This window comes from Rattus rattus, chromosome 6 (assembly GCF_011064425.1).
Source record: "Rattus rattus isolate New Zealand chromosome 6, Rrattus_CSIRO_v1, whole genome shotgun sequence".
In the NCBI taxonomy this organism is placed as follows: Eukaryota; Metazoa; Chordata; class Mammalia; order Rodentia; family Muridae; genus Rattus; species Rattus rattus.
This window is the reverse complement of record NC_046159.1, coordinates 150,923,855-150,944,763: the sequence shown is the minus strand read 5'-3', so window position 1 is coordinate 150,944,763 and position 20,909 is coordinate 150,923,855. Positions and strand designations below refer to the sequence as shown.

Genomic DNA, 20,909 nt, shown 5'->3' with positions numbered 1-20,909 from the left:
AAGACAAGAGTTCTTCAGAAGGGTGATAATAAATTCTTGGGACCAACTGGACTATTACACAGTAATCCGAAAGATTATTGATCACTGAGTCAGCCAAGCAGGGAGTGAGGCCAGAATTACAGGCCCACCAATACCCCGGGGGAGGAATTAGGTAAGAGGTAATACCGGAGGGAGTGTCAGCTGGGACAACATAGCGACATAGATGTCTGTGGGTCGGGGGAACCTTACCCACACAGGTCCCTTCTCCTGATACCTCAGTTAAAGTTAGCCGGGGCTTGTTGGTATAAAGGCAAGCCTCAGGGCTAGTGTCTTTAGTGAAGTTGGCCGAGATCACTATTCCCTCGTAATAAGGGGGGCTCGTGGAGAGACAAAGCCAACACTCTTATGTCAGATCGGGATTGGAGTAATTTAGGGCCTGGAAAGCACCTTGAACTAACCTAAACATGCGTTCTTGGGCACCTGGAAAGTGAGGGGCCAGGTTGTCTTCTGTGATCATGTCCCCGGCAAGTGTAAAAGTCTCGGGTCTTAAAGTAGTAGTAGCCTTGGGCCTAGGTCTGGTGAGAGGTATCCTATTCCTGAGAACGGGGTTTGGACCTATAACCTTGGGGCTAACAGATTCCACCTTAAGTCTAATAATCTAAAAGGATTCCAGGATCTACTCCAGATACGTAGAGGCGCAGTCCCCAGCGTCGGGTCTGGAACCAGTCTTTGGTGTACTTTTTTCCCATTTGGGTGAAGGTGATGTTAAGGGTGGCAACTCTGCCCTTGGCCCATTTGACGTCTATAGAACCCCAAGTAGATGAGGGGTTCCAGTCCACTTGCCCTGTAGTCTCACAGCCCCAATAATAACAGAAAAAGTGTGACTCTCCTCCACATTTCCACATATCAGACCTGAGGGGCCTATTCCTTGGGCAGACATAGAAGGGGGTCTTAGTTAGTTCTGTCCTAGCCCCAGGAGTCCGGCAGCCGGCATCGGGTTTCGGGGGTGGAGCACGTACGACTCCTGGTCCTCCGAACCCGGGGGAGGTGTATATGTGGGGTGAGAAATCTAGCATGTCGTTTACCTCATCAGGGGCTAGAGCCTCTAAGCCCCACCCTGGTGCTCCCACAGCCAGCTTACACCAGGACGGGTATAGTGGTGGCCACCAGGTCCTAAGGGGATGTTTACCGGTGATGGACCACACTAGGTCTCTGGTTGAAGAGAAGACCTGCCAAGTCAGTTGTTGGGGGGAATGTGGATCGTTATTCGATGTCCTCACCCGGGATGAAGCGGCGGCGGAGGCGAAGCTTAAGAGGGTGAGGAGTCTTTTCCACAGTCCATTCATCTTCAGGGGTCTTGGGAGCCTTCTTGGCGTGTGATGCGTGGATCCAGGCAGCTATTCCGTCGACCTTTATAGCGGTTGGAGTGGTGAGTAGGACCGAATAAGGTCCTTTCCAGCGGGGTTCAAGATTACCGGCTTGGTGTCGTCTGACCTGAACCAGATCTCCGACCTGGAATCCGTGTGGGATTTCGGGGCTTTCTGTCCGGTAGCTCTCCTTCAGCAAGTCCCACACCTGGCGTCTGACAGTCTCAAGAGCCCTAAGGCGGGTGAGGAGGGGTTGAGAAAGAGGAGGGTCAGGATCATGTATTCCCTCTGCTTCACCCACAGGGGGCGGACAGCCCCATAGGATCTCATACGGTGTCAGCTTAAACCTTCCGGGGGTGTTCCGAGCAAGGAACAGGGCGAAGGGAAGAACTGTCCAATCTTTCCCGCCGGTCTCTAAGGCTAATTTAGTCAAGGTCTCTTTTAAGGTTCTATTCATTCTTTCTACCTGTCCTGAGCTCTGGGGTCTGTAAGCACAATGTAATTTCCAATTAATCCCCAGCTGACTGGCCAGCCCCTGACTTACCTGGGCAACAAAAGCAGGTCCGTTGTCTGACCCGATTACCTTGGGGAGTCCGAACCGCGGAAAGATCTCTTCCAGTATCTTCTTGGCCACCACTTGAGCTGTTTCCAAGCGGGTAGGGAATGCTTCTACCCAACCTGAGAAGGTGTCTACGAACACTAGTAGATATTTATTACCATACCTGGCTGAGCTATTTCTGTAAAGTCAACTTCCCAATGAGCCCCCGGTCTATTCCCCCCTAAGCCTCTTGCCATGGAGGGACGGGGGTCTATTGGAGTTGATGAGAGCACAGGCTTGGCAGCTCTGCACAACCTCTTGGGCTAAGTCTGGTAATCTCTGAACATAGTATTTAGAGGAGTTCACAAGCTCTGTCAACTTCCTTGTACCTAGGTGGGTCAGACTGTGGAGGTTGGTAACGAAGTCTTGTCCCTCCTTGTTTGGGAGGACTTGTTTGCCATCTGCTGTCTCTGCCACACCGCAGGGAGAAAATCCTTGTACCCAATCAGACCGATGAAATTCCTCTAGCTCTTCTTGGGCGTATTAGAAGCTAGAGTCTCTTAGGTTTGGAGGAAGCTCTTCATTTACCACTGTCAGAATCACGGCCCCGAGCGCGGCCTGTTTGGCGGTGGCGTCTGCCATACGGTTACCTCTGGCCACAGCATCCGGTCCCCCTTGATGTCCGGGACAGTGGATGATGGCTACCTGTTTTTGGAGGTGTACTGCCTCTAGGAGGCTAAGGATCTCATCTTTATTTTTAATCTCTTTTCCCTCGGACATTAAGAGACCTCTCTGCCGGTAGATGGCCCCATGAACATGTGCAGTGGCGAAGGCATAGCGGCTGTTAGTGTAGATGTTAACGTTTTTTCCTTTAGCCAGTCTCAATGCCTGAGTGAGGGCTATTAATTCAGCCTTCTGGGCTGCGGTGCCCTCAGGCAGTCCACTGGACCAAATGGTCCTTTTCCCATCCACCACTGCCACTCCCGCCTTTCTCTTTCCTTCCACCAGAAAACTGCTGCCATCTGTGAACCAGGAGGGGCAGCCCAGTAGGGGGACATCCGTCAGATCCTCTCTGGTACTAGAGGCCTCAGCCAAGATGTCGGCACACACATGTATTGGGTTCTGACCTGTTGTCTCCGGGAGCAGCGTGGCTGGATTTAGGATGACAGGAGCGCCAAAAGAAACTCTATCATTTAGCAGCAGACTCTGGTAGTGAGTCAGGCGGGCATTGGTTATCCACCTGTCTGGGGGCTGCCGGATGACACTTTCTAGAGCGTGTGGGGCTATAATCGTTACTGGCTGACCTAGGGTTAGTTTATCAGAGTCTTTTACCAGAATGGCTACTGCCGCGATGATCTTGAGGCAGGACGGCCAGCCACTAGCCACAGGGTCTAGCTTCTTGGAAAGGTACGCCACGGGACGTTTCCAGGGACGGGTCAGCACTCCCTTTGCCACCCCCGCTCAGCGAAAAAGGCTTGGTTCGATCAGGCAGGACTAGAGCGGGTGCAGTCAATAAGGCCTGTTTGATGGCATCAAAGGCTGCTTGATGTTCGGGCTTCCACTGGAACTCAGTCTCTGACCTGGTCAAGGTGTGGAGTGGGACAGCCAGCGCGGCGAACCCAGGAATCCACAGCCGGCAGAACCCGGCAGTGCCTAGGAATTCCCTCACCTGTCAAGGTGTCTGAGGTACAGGTATCTGGAGCGCAGTCTTTTTCCGGGCTTCAGTGAGCCATCGCTTACCATCCCTGAGGATGTAGTCCAGGTAGGTCACCTCGGTGCGGCATAACTGCGCTTTCTTCGCCGACGCCTGGTATCCCAGACGGCCTAATTCAGATAGTAATAGTTCAGTCCCTTTTTGGCACTCACCCTGGGTTTCAGCCCCCAGAAGAAGGTCATCAACCCAGAGAGTCAGCTGCAGGTTGTTGGTTCGGAAAATCGTCAGGTCTCGATGTAGAGCCTCATCAAAGAGGGTGGGTGAATTCTTGAATCCCTGTGGTAGTCTGGTCCAGGTCAATTGTCCAGAATGTCCTGACTCCGGGTCTTTCCACTCAAAGGCAAACAGGTGCTGGCTGGTGGGATGTAGTCTCAGACTAAAGAACGCATCCTTGAGATCTAAGACAGTATACCATGTCCTCTCTGGTGGCAGAGTGCTGAGGAGGGTGTAGGGATTAGGCACTATGGGATGTACATCTTCTACCCTTTTGTAGACCTCTCTCAAGTCCTGGACGGGTCGATAGTCTCATGTCCCAGGCTTCTTTACTGGTAATAGTGGGGTATTCCAGGGGGACCGGCATGGGGTTAGGATGCCCAGTTGTAAAAACTTGTTTATATGGGGCCGGATACCTTCCTTTGCTTCCTTGCTCATAGGGTACTGGTGCACACTGATGGGGGTAGCGCCCGACTTGACTGCAATCACTATGAGGGGGACTTGGGAAGCCATCCCAACTCCCCTGGTCTCCGCCCAGGCCTCGGGGAACTTAGAAAGCCACCACTGTGGGTTGTCCATCTTCTTACCTTTCTCATGTATGTCGTCGGCCAAATTGAAAGTCAAAGTCCATACTGGCCTGGGGGAATGCCACTTCACTCGGGGTCCCTCCGATGAAAACTGTATTTCGGCATTCATTTTAGTCAATAAGTCTCGACCGAGCAAGGGTGTGGGACACTCAGGAACTACTAGGAAGGAATGCAATACCCGGCCAGCCCCTAAATTGACCCGTCGAGCCGTTGTCCATTTGTGTATCTTCATGCCAGTTGCCCCCACCACCATACTGGTCTTGTCAGCAAGCTTCCCCAGGGGATGTTGTAGAACTGAAAACTCTGCCCCCGTATCTACTAGGAAATCCACGGGGGTTCCCTCCACATCTAAGGTTACCCTAGGCTCGGGGAGGGAATACAAGCCCTGACTGTCCTAATCATCTTCGTTTCTCAGGGCAAGTGTCTTAGGACCCCGCATCTTTTCCTTTTTGTTCAGACAGTCCTGGGTCCAGTGTCCCCTATTCTTGCAGTAGCAGCACTGGTCTCTATCTAGTCTTTTCCAATCCGGTGAAGTCCAGTCGTTCCGACGGCGTGGGTTGCCCAGGTTCCCTTTCTTTCTCCCTACATTCCTGTTTCCTTCAGGTACTACTGTGGCCAGTATTCGAGTTAAATTCTGGTCCCTACGTCTATCTCTCTCATCCTCTCTCTCTTCCCTTTCCTCTCTCTCTCTCTCTCTCTCTCTCTCTCTCTCTCTCTCTCTCTCTCTCTCTCTTCTCTTATGGTACACTTTCTCTGCTTCCTTAACTAAGTCTCTTACTGTAAGATCTTGTAGGCCTTCTAGTCTTTGTAACTTACGCTTGATGTCCGGGTAGGACTGGCCTATAAAGGACATGGCTACTGCTGCCTGCTGTCCCTCAGACGTAGGGTCAAAGGGAATATACCTTCGATACGCCTCCAGGAGCCTCTCTAGGAACACAGAGGGGGGCCTCTGTGGGCCCTTGGAGTACTTCTCTTATCTTGGCCAAATTAGTGGGGCGCGGGTGAGCTGCCCCTTTGAGACCTGCCACAAGAGCCCGGCGGTAAGTGGTCAGCCTCTCCCTACCTTCAGCCGTGTTATAGTCCCAAGGGGGGCGGTCAAGGGGGAAGGCAGCGTCAATGAGGTTGGGCATCTGGGTCGGGGTTCCATCTGGTCCCGGGATGTGCTTTCCAGCTTCTAGGAGGATTTGCTCCTTTTCTTCAGTGGTGAAAAGAACCTGTAAAAGTTGCTCACAATCATCCCAAGTGGGCTGATGAGAGAACATCAGAGACTCCATGAGATTAGTTAAGCTGGAGGGATTTTCAGAGAAAGAATCATGGTTAGTTTTCCAATTATAAAGGTCGGCCGAGGAGAAAGGCCAATACTGTAAGGGCTGGAGGTCAGGGGAGTCCATGGGGGAGCCGTAAGCCCTGAGTGGGAAGGTGGGGGCTGAGGAAGGACCCTCTGGACTGGTTCCACGCCGGCTTCTAGTACGGGCCTCGGGGCCCTTAGATTTGTCATGTTGATAAGGGGGTGGAGGAGGAGGACTGGGCGCCGACGGTGTGGGTTCATCTTCATCTGGAGGACCTTCAATGTCAGGATAAATTTGGGGAGTCGTCTTCTTCTCCGTCTGCGGTTCCTGTGCTACCAATATATGCGAGGACGGGGATGGGGATGCCTGGGACCAGGGCTTCAGCCACGGGGGAGGGTCAGAGGCGAGGTCCTCCCATACCACGATGTAAGGGACCTGATCCGGATGAGATCCAGGTCCAGGCTGAAAAACAATCTTTTTAATTGACAAAATAACAGCTTTGTCTAGGGTGCCCTTTGGTGGCCAACCTACTCTAAACATCGGCCACTCAGACGCACAGTAAGTCTGCCAGCGACCCTTTTTCACTTCCACAGACAAATTTCGGGCTCTAGCTTTAACTTCTGACCAATGATTCAAAGTTTGGCTCAACGGAGTGGACACGGACTGTCCCATTGTGAAGAAGAAAAGAACTAAGCACAAAAATGAAATTCCAAAAAGAAACAACAGTGCGTCTACGCACGCTCGTCCGTGCCTGGATTGATATATCCAGCCGAACGCAACCTCGGACGGGGTTGGGTTTGAATCCACCGCCCTGGTAGGAGAAGTTCTCCGTCTCCCTGATTCCGGAAAGTCACAGTCAGATCTCTTTGACTGTCCTCCCGACTATATTTGGCTCTTGGAACGTCTTCCAGAGCCTGCGGCGCCGGGGCGTCCCCCTTTCCACTCCCCAAAAAATTTAAAAAGGGCGGCTGCTCGGAGCAGGAATCCTGCGTCTACTCCCAGGCGCCTATACGGGGTGGGAATCCTTCATCCATCCCCCAAGTGCACTCTCAACTCAAACCGGTACCAAAACACAATGCACAGCACACAATACACAACACACAGCGGCCACATTCAACACTCACACCAACGTACCTCCAAGGGGCCTTCGGGTCTCCTGGGGCTACACCAGATCCTGGTCGAGCCCCCAGATGAAAGAACCCCAAATAGGGGAGTCTCTCGCTCCAGTCTCGGGATGGTGTGCCCCAGGAAACACGAGTAGCCGATCTTGATGTAACAACAAGAGGCAGCTTTATTAGCGAGATCTCAGGCCGACACGTATCTCACGCAGGAGATAGAGGAGTCGACCACGAGCCTCTAAAGGCAGGGGTTTATATAGGGAAAGCCAGGGGATTTCGCGCGGTTACACACAATTGGCTGATTCAAATGGTGCACAGTTACTTTTGGCGCGGAATTACATCAGCAAAGAGTACGTGTAATCTAGCATCTCAGCAATGTGGGTAGGGTGACTTATCTCACTCAGCAGGGGGATGACTCATCTTTAGGGAGTGAAGGAAGGGGAGGGGGTGGCTCCAGATGGCCAGTGTCCTTGGGAGCTGATAGTCGGGCCGGTGAACCCTACCTCAAATTCTCTCAGGCATGTCCGGACTTTGTTTGAGACTAACTTTTTGAAATTTAACTCTTCACTATAACATAGATGCAGAGGGCCTAGGTTAGACACGTGATACATGCAGAGGGCCCAGGTCAGACACGTGATACATTCAGAGGGCCCAGGTTAGACATTAGACACATGATACATGCAGAGGGCCCAGGTCAGACACGTGATACATGCAGAAGGCCTAGGTCAGACCACGTGATACATGCAGAAGGCCTATGTCAGACACGTGATACATGCAGAGGGCCCAGGTCAGACACGTGATACATGCAAAGGGGCCCAGGTTAGACACGTGATACATGCAGAGGGCCCAGGTTAGACACGTGATACATGCAGAGGGCCCAGGTTAGACACGTGATACATGCAGAGGGCCTAGGTTAGACACGTGCAGGCTCCCTGATTGCCGGTTCAGTCTCAGTGAGCCCCTGTGAGTGCAGTTTTGTTGATTCAGTGGCTTTGCTTGTGGTGTCCTGTGCGACTTGATATGCCATGCTTGGCTGATATCCTTGGGAGGCTGACATCTTCTGAAAGGAAACCTCTATGAGGGTAGGGTGGGTTGGAGGAGATGTGGAGCAGAGGGAGGGAGGGGCAACTTTGATTGGGATGTAATATATGAGAGAATGAATTAATTTTTTTTTTACTTATTTATTTCATACGTGTGAGTACAGAAGAAGGCATCAGATCCCTTTACAGATGGTTGTGAGTCACCATGTGGTTGCTGGGAATTGAACTCAGGACCACTGGAAGAGCAGTCAGTGCTCTTAACCGCTGAGCCATCTCTCCAGCCCTGAATTAATTTTAAAAAAAGAAAAGAAAGGGAAATTGCTTGATCCCAGGAGACTAGACTGGGGAACATAGCAAAAGGCCTGTCCCTGTATAAATATTTTTATATTTATATAGATAAATATAAATATACAAGATTTATATTCCATAGATACAAGAATCAGGAATTTGTATGTAGCAAGGGACAGTTTGCATGTTTGGGAGAGAAGGGCTGCTTTACTAACTTATTTTGCTGGACCATTGGGTAAAGTTTATGGCTTCTTGGGTGTGGGGGGACAAAACTTTGCAGCCCAGTTAGCCAGTTCTGAGGGGATCAACACTGAAGACACAAAAAGCTGCCAATTCACTCTTTGTCCAGGAGTCACTTTGTCTAGGGATTAGCCACATAGGATGGTCTCTTTCTCCATTGGTGACGCAGTCTGTCAGGCATTCAGATGGTTGTCTGCCTCTCACATCCCAGTGGCTGCTGCTTATCCAGCCTGAGTTGAGCACGGCGGCATGGGGGAACAAGGCAGGAGGCTGCTTGGTCTGGTCACTGAGAGCAGCCTGGATAACACAGTCAGACTCTGGTTCACATAGACACTCCCTCTCCAGTGCTGGTCCCGAGGGGTGATTTCTACTCCCCAGGGTAGCTTCTACATGGCCAAGCCAGTTGGACACCTTTAATAAGCTCGAGACACTTCCATTTATAAGGCCGGTAGAGTTAAAAGGTGGTACCGTCTGTTTAAATTTTGACAAAACATAGCTGACTTATTTTCAAATGTTCACTGTTGGAACGTAAAGTAAAGCAGGCCAGAAAGCAGTGCTATGCCAGCTCCATCTTCCCCTCCAAGGTGGGGGACCTCACTCTGGTTTGTTTCATCCGGTTTGGGGAAGGGATAAGAAAAGCTTTGCTTTGAACAGTGTTTAGATTTCTAGAACTGTAATTCTCACGGGACACTTTTTCTTTTCTTTTTTCCTTTCCTTTTTTTTTTTTTTAAAGATTTATTTATTTTATGTATGTGAGTACACTGTCACTCACGCTCTTCAGACACACCTGATGAGGGCATCAGATCCCATTACAGATGGTTGTGAGCCACCATGTGGTTGCTGGGAATTGAACTCAGGACCTCTGGAAGAGCAGATAGTGCTCTTAACCTGCTGAGCCATCTCTCCAGCCCCAACTTCTCCTTATTAAAGCAACCTCTTTTCAAAGGGTGCAGATATCTAAGACATCTACACTGTTCTACTGTCTGCCTCAAAGATAGATTCTATTGCCTGTTTAAAAGAACAAAGCACTTCCAAATGGATGTTACAAGCTCTCTCCATATCCCGTTTTGTAGAAAGCTACACGAGAGCACACTTCTGGGACAAGGACAAGGGGTTCATCACAAATGACTCTGGTCTGAATGTATCCCAACGAGGCTCAGGTGTTAGAACGTCAGCTCCCAGTGCCGCAGTACAGGGACTTCTCACAGCCACTGTGGGCATGGGCCATCAGCCTGACAGGCCACCCAATGCTGACCTCACAGGAATGAGAAGTTATCACAGGACAGGTTGTTAAACAAGCGAATTCAGCTCTCCCAGTCCTCTCTAGCCTCAGCACAACAGCCCTCGCTAAGTGCTGGCACCGCCCTCTTGGACTCCCAGCCTCCTGACTGTACGCTGTAACAAACTGTGAATTACCCACTCTGTGTTATTCTGTGATTGCAGCCAAAAATGAATGGAGGCAAGGATCTACTGGGGCTGGAGAAAAATTGTTTAGTCTTCAAAGTGGCCCTGTCTACTTCCTCCTGCCTCTGTCCGCGGCTACAGGTCACCTTGACGGTGCTTCCGAGCTTGCTTTTCCTGCTTTCCCATCTATAAGCGCTCTTCTTGCCACTTGGAAGCGTTTCTGAAGGGCCACACAAGCATTCAATAATTGCTTTTATCTCCACAGCCTTAGAGCGGTTTTCTATGTTACTACTGAAGCCATTAGCATATTCACCACACTACCTGGGCGTCTGACGTGACAAACATGTGGTATTTCCACAAGTTAGTCTGTCTGTCTCTGCTCCTACCCTGCCCACCTCCACCCCGAGCTACGCCAGTTAACTACTTTGCTGTTTATATCTGAACATCAAGGACACCCTCCTCTTTTGCCATTTTATTTCTAAATATGTTTTCCCCTTCTGACCTCTTGGGTTTAGCTTGTCATCTGATCAGTCACTGGTGTTACCACACTGCACTTCCCGAGTTTCTTTGCTTTGGCCTCTTCCTTTAGTGGAGGTCTGCAGCTGGCTAGGGAAGGACTCCTGTGATCGCTTGCTGTGTTATCCGAGTGTTCATTCCGCTCTAGGCATAATTCAAAGCGGTTTGCAGATGGTAATGCATTTAATCCTCACGAGGGTCCTGTACAAACCTTCCTTGCCCCACCCAAGGCAGCAAGAACCCCCTTTTACGTATAGCAGGCGCTTTTGTCTGCTGAGTTGTCTCCCCAGCCCTTCTCTTTGAGCAGAAAGAAACTATGGAGGACTGAGGAGTTAGCTCTGTGGTCCTTGCTTAGCGTCTCTCCAAGGCCCTGGGTTCCATCCCCCACACTTCAAAACAAGTCAGCAGAAGATAACTTGTTTACTCCCTTTCCACACCGCCTCATTGGCAGATGGCTGTGTGCCATCTACTCATTAATGTGCTCAGCTGTGCGCTGTGTCATTTTGTCCATTAGGATCAAATGAACAGTGATATTTCTTTGCAAAAAGTAAACTTTTCAACATTACTAGATCCATGTGCCTGTATTGTCATTTTGGAGACTTATCTTCTCAATTTGACTAGGCTTCTGCAGGATAAGTTTTTGGGAAAGCAGCTTCTTGATCTGGAGAAGTTGGAAATACAGGGCAACATGCACTTTCTGATATCACAGCCCATAACTTCCTTACATACATACATTCATTCATATTCTCTCTCTCTCTCTCTCTCTCTCTCTCTCTCTCTCTCTCTCTCTCTCTCTCTCCCTCCCTCTCTCTCTCTCTACAGGTTTCTCTGATCCCGTAGACCAGGTTGGTCTTGAACTCACAGACTGCCTCTGCCAGTCTAGTGCATGGGACAGTTATATGCCACCATACCACCACCACCATATGCCATCCCTCTCCCCAAATTTCTTATTTCCCATAAAGCTTAGCTCCAGTAAGGCACTAACTTCCAGATTGCTGTGTGCATGGGAATTTCTCAAGGAACTTGCTAAAACTATAAAGCCCTAGGTAGCATCCCGAGAAAGCAGGTTGCCATCCAAATACTTGTGGAGTAAATGTCCTCTAAACACCAGGTTATGAAGGAGGGAATGGGTTGTAGAGTAGGGAAAGCCCCTGGGCTCTTGTAGACCTACACAGCAAAATGCCAGCGTCAGATATTGATCCTTAAGAGATATTAAGAGATGCTATTGGGTGGCTCTTTTGGCCTTTTATGCTGGTTTGTACATTAAAAACTTTTCAGTAGTCTCTGGACTATATTATCATCTCATTTCCAACAGGCAGTAGGGAGGGACCGGGATCAGTGTCTTAGTCTGAAGCATTGGCCTTTATCCCGCCAGTAGGTTCCCAAGTGGCTAACACTAAGTGGAGGGGGGGAGTTGCGAAGGGAGGAATTTCTTATACAGAGTTCATCAGAACAGATGTATGTCCATTGGGACAGCCCTTGTTCAGCTCATGACTGGACAGTCACTTTGGTGTGAGATTGTACGGGTATAGCCTCCGATGTTACTGGGAGACACTCTCAAGCAAACTTCCTGATGGTCTTCCCACTCCTCTTCTGCAAGGCCGCCGTAGGCGCAGTGCTCTGTAGCTGCGTCCACTGAGACTGGGCTCTATAGCTCTGTAGACGGGTTGATTGTGCTTTTCTGTGGTGGCCTACATCTGTTGCAAAGAGAAGTTTCCTTGAGGAGGGCTTTAAAAATGGTTCCTTTTTTTCTCTTTTGTTTTCTGGGTTGTTTTTTTTTTTTTTTTTTTTTGGTTTTTGTTTTTGAGACAGGGTTTTGCTCTGTAGCTCTGGCTGTCCTAGATTCCTTATATACCAGGTTGGCCTCAAACTCACAGAGATCTGCCTGCTTCTGACTCTCAAGTATTGGGATTAAAGATATGCGCTGACCACTGCCCAACTCTTCATCCTCATAAAGGGTAGAAACCCTGGATCTAAGCATTGTAGTAATCTTCAGATTTGTACAAAAAATTTCTTACATAATACAAAACTGTGTAGCAACTTCCATTGTATCATCTGTAAGAGTTTTTAGACAGAGGCAAAATGCCCTGAATTGTGATTTGACTATAGCAGCATGCCAACATAGTAAATAGAAGAGATACATGACTGAAAACATACATACATACACACATACATATATACACACACATACATACACATGCATACATACACATACACACATGCATACATATACATACATGCATACATACATACACATACATACACACATACATATATACATACACACACATACACATACATACACATACCTACATACACATACACACATACTCATACGTACATACATACACATACATATATACATACACACATACATACATACACATACATACACATATGTACATGCATATACACATACATACACACAAATACACAAATACACACACACACACACACACACACACACACACACACGTGGATGCAGAGGCACCGACTCCATCTTCTTATTTTTCTCTTTGATAGGCGCTGTTATGTGGTTTACTTGTGACATGCCCTGAGGACCCATTGAAATATTTAGAGAGCATGATCCTAGCTATCATTGAAAATGGTCTGGAAAACCTTCTTTGGTAAGAATTGTTTTGAGGTATGACAGGGAAATGTTTTGGAGGTGAGGACCTTTGTATAATATCACTATAAGGTCTTGCCAATGAGTGTTTCAAATCTGGGGCCTGTTAAGGAATCCCCCCATCGGCTGTTAGGTCCCCAAGATTTAATGTGAACAATATGACCACTGATTGTCAGTGAGCTTCCATTTGTGGGTTCTCGGACAGAGCGTTTCAAGGCGAGCATGAGAAAGGGGTTCACACCATCCTTGGGAGCTCTTGGTGAGGTGATTCTGACCTCCCTCCTCAGGGGAAACTCACCACCCCTCCCCCAACACTCCAGAGAACCAGTGACTCCTTATAGAATTACTTCAAAAATGGAATTAACCTTGACCTTCCTTTGTGATTTCATTAAAGGGACATGTGCATTCACCCATCACTGAGGCCAAAAGTCCGAAGACTGTCTGAAACTTACTTAGACGAGCTTTTTGGACTGGATGACCAGCTGGTAATTAATCAAGCATTCTCAAACACACCTTAAGTTCTGATGGAAATGCCCCAACAGAGTTTAGGCTTTAACTGGGGGTGGTGGTGGTGTGAGGTCATTAAAGCCACGGAGGAAAGTGAGAGAATGCCACACAGGATCAAACACCCCCATATTTCTAAGGAACAGTTGGCTTTCCCCCCTTTTCTATTTCTGTTCGCTTTTCTTCTCTTCCTCTCATGTGCAGAAATTGCATTATAAAAGCTGGGTTTAAGAGCATATCCTGTAATCCCAGCACCCAGGAGGCTGATGCAGGAGGTTGGTGAGACTGAGGCCAACTTGGGCTATGTGGCAAGATCCTCTCTCAAAAACAAAACAAAAGCTTTAGAGAATCTTAAAGCAGGGTGCTTTCTTTTCTTCCTAATTACTTCCTTTTGTTTCCCCCTCCACTGTCCGCTGGTGGCCATAATGGCTAAGGACAAAGGGAGGCAGGCTTGTAAAGATATGACCAAAGGTGATTAATGAGATTAAATTTGAGGCCAGACCTGCTTATTCTTGAAGGAAGAGCCTCTGGCAACAGGTTTTGATCCTTTAAAGAGAACATGGGAGTAAATATAGGAGATGTGTGTATTGGTAAAAGCACATGGAGAAATATCAACAAAAATCAGATATGATTAGAACAGCGTATGACACTTGGTGATGCCAGGAATGTGGCCTGTGTAAGTTCAAGCAAAACCTGGGGGGGCTTCAGATAAGTTGATATTGTGGTGCTTTGAGTAGGTATGGCTCCTATAGACTCATGTGTAGAAGAACTCTTAGCCCCTTCTCTAACACCGTGTCTGCCTGGATGCTGCCACGCTTCCCATCATGATGATAATGGACAAAACCTGTGAAACTGTAATCCAGCCCCAATTAAATGTTTTACTCATAAGAGTTGTCTTGGTCATGGCATCTCTTCACAATAATAAGACCCTAACTAAAACAGAAGTTGGTACCAGGGACTGGAGTATTGCTGTGATAGACCTGACTATGGTATTGTTTGGAGGAATGTGGATTTTGAAGCTTTGTGTTAAGAAAGCAGTGGAATGCTTTAAGTAATGCTTAATGGGCCATTTTAGTAGGAACATGGAAGACAGTGGTACTGAGGGTGATTTGAATTGTGGAGGTCTGGCTCAAAAGGCATCAGAGAAGAAGAATGTTAATATGTGGCCTAAAGACTGTTCTTGTGATATTTTGGCAAAGAATTTGGCTGCTTTTTGTCCATGACTAAAAAGTTTGCCTGAGGATAAAGTGAAGAGTTTTACATTAGTTACATTGACAAAGGATATCTCAAAATAGTCTGGTATAGATTCTGTCATGTGGTAACCAATGTTAACTCTTACAAAGAGTGCTTTGATGAAAAGGAGCAAGCTAACCAAGGAATACAAGATACAAAAATGTATGGATCGAGGAACAAAGGGGCACCAGGAAGTAGAGTGTAGCTAACTCCTGTGTTCAAAGAGATGAAAAAATTGAAGATATTTAATGGAATTAAGGGAGTAGTGACCTCAGGGCAAGATGTCACCGAGCTAAGCTTCCATCTTGTGAAAAGGAGTTAAAGAATGGTTTGGGTACAGGCTTGATAGTGCACACCTTTTATCCCAGCATGCAGGAGACAGAGGCAGGCAGATATCTGAGTTCAAGGTTAGCCTGGTCTACAGAGCAAGTTCCAGAACAGTCAAGCTTAAGCAGTGAAGAAAACCACTGAAAACAGAAAGCTGATGAAAATGTAATTGAATGAGGGGGTCGTGTTTGTTCCAGACCCAGCAAGCAGCAGAACTTGGCAGCTTCAGCGACGTATGTTGTTGTAAAATAATAAAATGCTGTCTTTTACCCCCACTAGGTCCGATACTGCAATTCCCCAAGATATTTGGTGGATATCTTAATCTCAGTCAGCAAAGCCTCTCACCCACTTTGTTCCATCCCATGTAACACTGCTGATGGCCTCTCTCTGAGCCTGGCAACAATCTCTCTACCCATCCAGTCCCCAAGGCAGGCTGCCACCGTGCCAGAATATACATCCCAATTCCATGGCGGCCTAGTGTCCCAGCAACCACATGCTCTCTTGAACTTAAATCGCCACACGAAAGAACACACAACACAGTAACCTCTGATCCAATTGATGAGATATAATTGCCCACCTAGACATGCAAAGCCCTGCACACATCCGTCCCTTAAGAACATTCATAACAACATAAGTGTGCAGAGAGGAATCTTAGCGTCAGCCTCCATGTTCTCTCTACTCCTTCTTCTCCTCACTCCAGTCTCCTCTCTAAAACCTTTCTCCCGCCCATCCTTCCTTCTCATCCAATGACAGGCCTCGTTCTATCTTGTACCTGCCTTCACCTGTATAACATCCTACACGTGGTTTTAGAGTCAAGGATAGAAGAAAGGGGTTATAGAATCTTCCTTTGTGACTAAGGAAAGCCACCGAGGCCAGGCATATATCAGGGGTGTCCCTGCATGGAGGCCCAGAGAGGGCCTTGTGTGAAACTGTGAAGGTGAAGCCTTAGGTTGCCTTGGAGACCCCAAGATGTTAGAGATACCAGATCAGAGATAAACTGCTAGCAGGGTGTAGGGCCGTCCCAAGAGAAAGCAATATGTTGTAGTCAACAAAAAATTAAGGGAATTGAGATTTGAAGAGCGTTTTGGCATCAGACATGGTTATGCAGAATTTGGAGTTTGCCCAGCTAGTTTTCTGTCTTGCTTTGGTCCTAACTTTTCCTCACCATGTCCCCTTCCCTACATTTTGGAATGGTAATGTATATCCTGTGCCATTATATGTTGGAAGGATGTGACCTGTTTTTTGATTTGGCTTTACAGAGGATTACAGTTAAGAGACTGCATGTATATCAAAAGAGACTTTGAATGTTGGACTTTTAAACAAGTTCCAGACTCTTAAAGACTATGAGGACTTTTGAAGTTGTATTAAATGCATTTTGTATTATGTTATGGCTACAAGCCTATGGGAACCAGGGAGTGGAATGTGGTGGTTTGAATAGGTTTGGTCCCCAGAGACTCGCGTGTTTGAATGCTTGGCACATAGGAAGTGGACTATTAGGAGATGTGGCCTTGTTGGAATAGGTGTAGCTTTGTTGGAGGAAGTGTGTCACTGTTGGGGTGGGCTTTGAGGTCTGCTTTGCTCAAGCTATGCCCAGTGTGACACACAGTCCCCCTCTGCTGCCTGGTAGACGTGGAACTCAGCTCCTTCTCCAGCACCATGCCTGCCTGCCTGGATGCTGCCATGTTTCTTACCATGATGATAATGGACTAAACCTCTGAAATTGTAAGCCAGACTCAATTAATAAGACTTGCCTTGGTCTTGGTGTCTCTTCTCAGTGATAAAACCCTAACAAAGGCAGACATTGAAAATTGCAATCCAAGTCATAATCAAAGTGAGTTCTGAAACTCAGGAACACAAGACCTTGGGTCCTCAGTGTTCTGCAACAGAGAAACAGATGTAGAGGGCTGTGATGATTCTGTCAAGTCTGGGATTACCTGGAGGCTCTAGCACATAGGGATTGATGTGCATTGTGGTGTATAGATTAAAAACACTCTGTCAACTACAGAGCTTGATCTACTGAAGAGTGCAGATATCTGCACGCTATGCTCTTGGGGAAGTTTGGAGACAAACTCAGGGATTAAGAGAGAGGTGCAGGGGATAGGATTCGGGGTCCTCCATTTCCATCTTTTCTCTCTCGATTGAAAAAAGATTACAGTACACGCGCTAACATGTTTGAGAAACACTGATGAGGAAAGAGAGAGTAAACTTTATGGCTAGTGTTGCATGTAATATTAAAAAACCAAATCAATCCATGCTATTGCTGGCTACTCTTCGGCTCCGGTGGTCTCCCCGCCCCCATGGCTAACCCCATATGGCAGCCACCCAACTGGTGGTTTGCTCGCGTTGGAACTTGCTCACCTTCCCAGTTATCCACCCCACGGCGGTCAGCTGTCACAAATCCCCATAACCCAGTAAAATCAAAACTCCAGGGGCTTGTAATTTATCAGTCAGATTTATAACAGTAAATTCTCACACAAAATGCCCACAAAAGAACTTAACACTCAACTGATGTCGATACAAGCTGCCTGCCTAGATTGAACAAATTGCCCTATATTATTTTATGTTCTTCTATGATATCCATAGCTACCCTGGGCTATTTCAAGCCCCGTGGGTCAGGTTCATCGTCTTCTTCCTCCATCTTCTCTGTCCTGTTCTCTCTGTCCTCTCTGTCCCTGTCTTGTCTCTAAGACTCCCAGCCCACCTTCTTTTTCCACTGCCTAATCCAGGCTCCAGTCTTATATTTCACCTGCCCTCATCTGCATATCAACAGAAACCCGCAACTAGTGTAAGGATCACAGAAGACAAAAGTTCCGTTTGCACCAATGTTTATAGAAGTCCCCAGGGAATCTTTAAACTACTGGGGAGAATTCTAAGAGGCACCACCAATTCAAATCTAAAGCTTTACTGGGAAATGGGTTTGCTGTTGGATATTAAAGTGCAAAGGATAAAACGATGGGAGCTGATTCCGACCTTAAAGGAGCGTGGTAATTTGCCAAGGTATAGAATACATACCGTATAAGTTGGAAAAAAAAAAAGTAGCTATGGGATTTATCTAAGCTTAGATATGAAAAGGTGAATCTCCAGATGCTCTGGGTTCCGTAATTAGAGCGCTCAGGCTAGGCTGACGTAGATAACTCACTTCTCTACACGCAGAGAAAAAAAGTAAGGGTAAGAACGGTGACGAGTGAAACACTAGTCCTCTGTGTGCTAATATTATCCTTACTTAAAAACCATTTCCATTCCTACCATTTTCTGTCTAGCTATAATGGCTAGCAAGGAGTCATTTAATGACTTCACAGAAATTTAAAGGTCACAAACGATTACAATTTCTCACAGCGTTTAATGCTGCTTTGCAGGATTTTACACAGTCTTATCATACAGTAAGAACAACAGGGCTGCCTATGTCTGCCTGTTTACAAAGTAAGTCTTGCCACTTAGAAAAGTTGAACTGGGAAAGGCAAAAGAGATGCTCTTGAAAAGCTGAAATTGCTTTCATAACCACAGACAGAAAGATAGTTTAACTGTACAGCCCCCAAAGAGAGACTCAACCTCTGTGAGGAGGACACTAACCCTACAAGACCTAATGACCATTCTTCAGGAAAGAACAGCTCCATATGGGCCTACTAATTAATTACCAGAGAAGCATACTTGAAAACATCTCCTGATGGCAGAGCTGAAGCATCACAGGAAAGTCAAAGGATATCACAGTTAATGTCCCAGTGCCAGTCCTGTTCGTTTACCTCTCTTCTGTCCCGCACGTCAGATTATTAGAAGACCAGTCCTAGGTCTTACTTTTAAAATCCTTAAGTGTTACAAAAAGATGTCTTTAGAGAACATAAATGCAATGGCAGGGTAGAGAGAGCTTGGTGGCTGCCGAGTAAGATCTCTAGGCGTGGTCTCCCCACAGACACACCAAGTCAAACATCCTTCAAACTACAAAGCACCTTCACAAGTGCTGGGGAAGCCAGGTCAGAGAGCATGGGGCCAGCTGTCAGTATAACGGAACAGGGGCAGTGAGAGCAGGAAGGCCACAGTTGCCCATGTGACCTCCCCCTAGCCACCTCCCCTCACCCACCCCGACCTCAAGCAGCTCAGCATGTGGGCAGATACCACCCTCTTTGCAGAAGACAGAGCCTAACAGTTCACACCTTACTTAGACTTGGAAGTCAGCACTAGGTCTGCCTCTGTGTAAGCCAGTGTTAGGCACCACCCACAACCCCTAATGCTCAGAGAGTTCCTGCACACAGGTTGGAGAGTGAGTGCAACCACTCCCCCATCAAGCTAGGGCGGTGCAGCAGGGAACAGGATTCAACCCTCTGGGGAGAAAGGCCTGAGTACTAGCACAAGGGCTTTGTCTCAGAGGGTCGTGCCAGGTCTACCATAACAAGACCCAGCACTCTGAGAGGCTGGAGGCCTTATACCCAGGATAGGACTCACAGACAGAGTTTCTCAACTGCCTAGCATTTGATGGACACTTGTGTGTTTGTGGGTGTTATGAGTGTCCCCTGAGCCAACCAAACTGCTGTCTTGGGGAGTTCAGTTGTACCTCCTTGTAAGAGGACTACCCTGGCTGTACTTGTTGATTGTTTATACTTCCTTCATGGGTGAGTAGGGAGAGTCATGAGACTCTTATCTGAGTGTCCATCTGCTCCCTAATTCTTGTTAGAAACTACTCATCCTTAAGTGGCTGCAGCATATAGGCTGAGGAAGAACTATTGATTGATAGTCTCTCTCTATGCATGGAGGATACTTTCATCCCTGCTGGGTAAAGGCTTTCGATGGTTTGCATATGCTTGGCCCGGGGAGTGGCACTATTAGAAGGTGTGGCCTAGTTGGAGGAAGTGTGTTGTGGTTTGCCCTGGAGTTATCTGTATTTTGATGCTAATTCCGCTGCCCCTAGGACAGCTGCCTAGTCAGTACTCAGGAATCAGGTGACTTTAGCAGAATCTTCTCCCCCATTGAATTTGTAAAGACAGGTGAGGGGCAGGTACAGGATAGAAGGAGGCCTGTCATTGGAGGAGAAGGAAAGATGGGCGGGAGAGAAGTTTAAAGGAAGAGGAGGAGACTGGGACAGACAGACGGAAGAGGGAGGAGGGAGAGGGTGAGAAGCCATGGCAGGTGATGTTAAGATTCCTCTCTGTGCTTTTACAGGTTGTTATTAATGTTCTTAAGGGATGGATGGTACTGGACTTTGTATGTTTAGGTGGGCAATTATATCTTACTAGTTGGGTCAAAGGTTATTGTGTTGCGTGTTCTTTCTTGTGACGGTTTGAGTGTAGGAAAGTGTGTGGTGGCAGGAGACCCTGGGCCACCGTGGAGTTGGGATGTGTTTCTGCCAAGATATCTAGCAGATGTCTTGGGGCAGTGTTTATATTTTACAACAACAGAAGTGCATCACTGTGGGGTGGGCTTAGAGGCCCTCCTCTTAGCTCCTCCTAGGATGCTGAGTCTGTTCCTGGCTTCCTTTGGGTGAGGATGTGGAACTCAGCTCCCCCTGCACCATGCCTGCCTGGATGCTGCCACGCACCAGCCTTGATGATAATGGACTGAACCTCTGAACCTGTAAGCCAGCCCCAATTAAATATTGTTCTTTATAAAACTTGCATTGGTCATGGTGTCTCTTCACAGCAATAAAACCCTAACTAAGAGAAGGCTTTTGGGGTGCTGCCTGTTTTGGGGGGAGGGGGAGGAGTACCCACACTCCTGGAGGGGGGAGGGGAGGAGTACCCACACTCCTGTAAGTAGCTCTCCCACCTATGCTCTGTAAGGAAGCCCAGTAAACTCACTGGTTCCTTTGGCAGAATTGAGCCTCAGTTTGTTGTTGGGTCCCGAGGACAAGGGGTAGATGCTATTTATGTCTCCCCCTGGGAGATTTTAGTGATAGCAGGGCCAACTGGAGTTTTCCCCTTCTCCATGTCCAGCCTTG

General features: G+C 47.7%; 1 protein-coding gene across 2 annotated transcripts in view; it reads left to right on the top strand.

Annotated features, from left to right (window-relative positions):
• The window catches only part of Fbxl13 (F-box and leucine rich repeat protein 13), a 190,702-nt gene that overhangs the window by 6,274 nt on the left and 163,519 nt on the right, over positions 1-20,909 (top strand). For both annotated transcript variants that reach the window (XM_032907076.1, XM_032907075.1), the window contains exons 2-3: positions 12,817-12,920; positions 13,314-13,404. In XM_032907076.1, the coding sequence (XP_032762967.1) occupies positions 12,817-12,920; positions 13,314-13,404 (195 nt within the window). The remainder of the gene's footprint in view (positions 1-12,816; positions 12,921-13,313; positions 13,405-20,909) is intronic.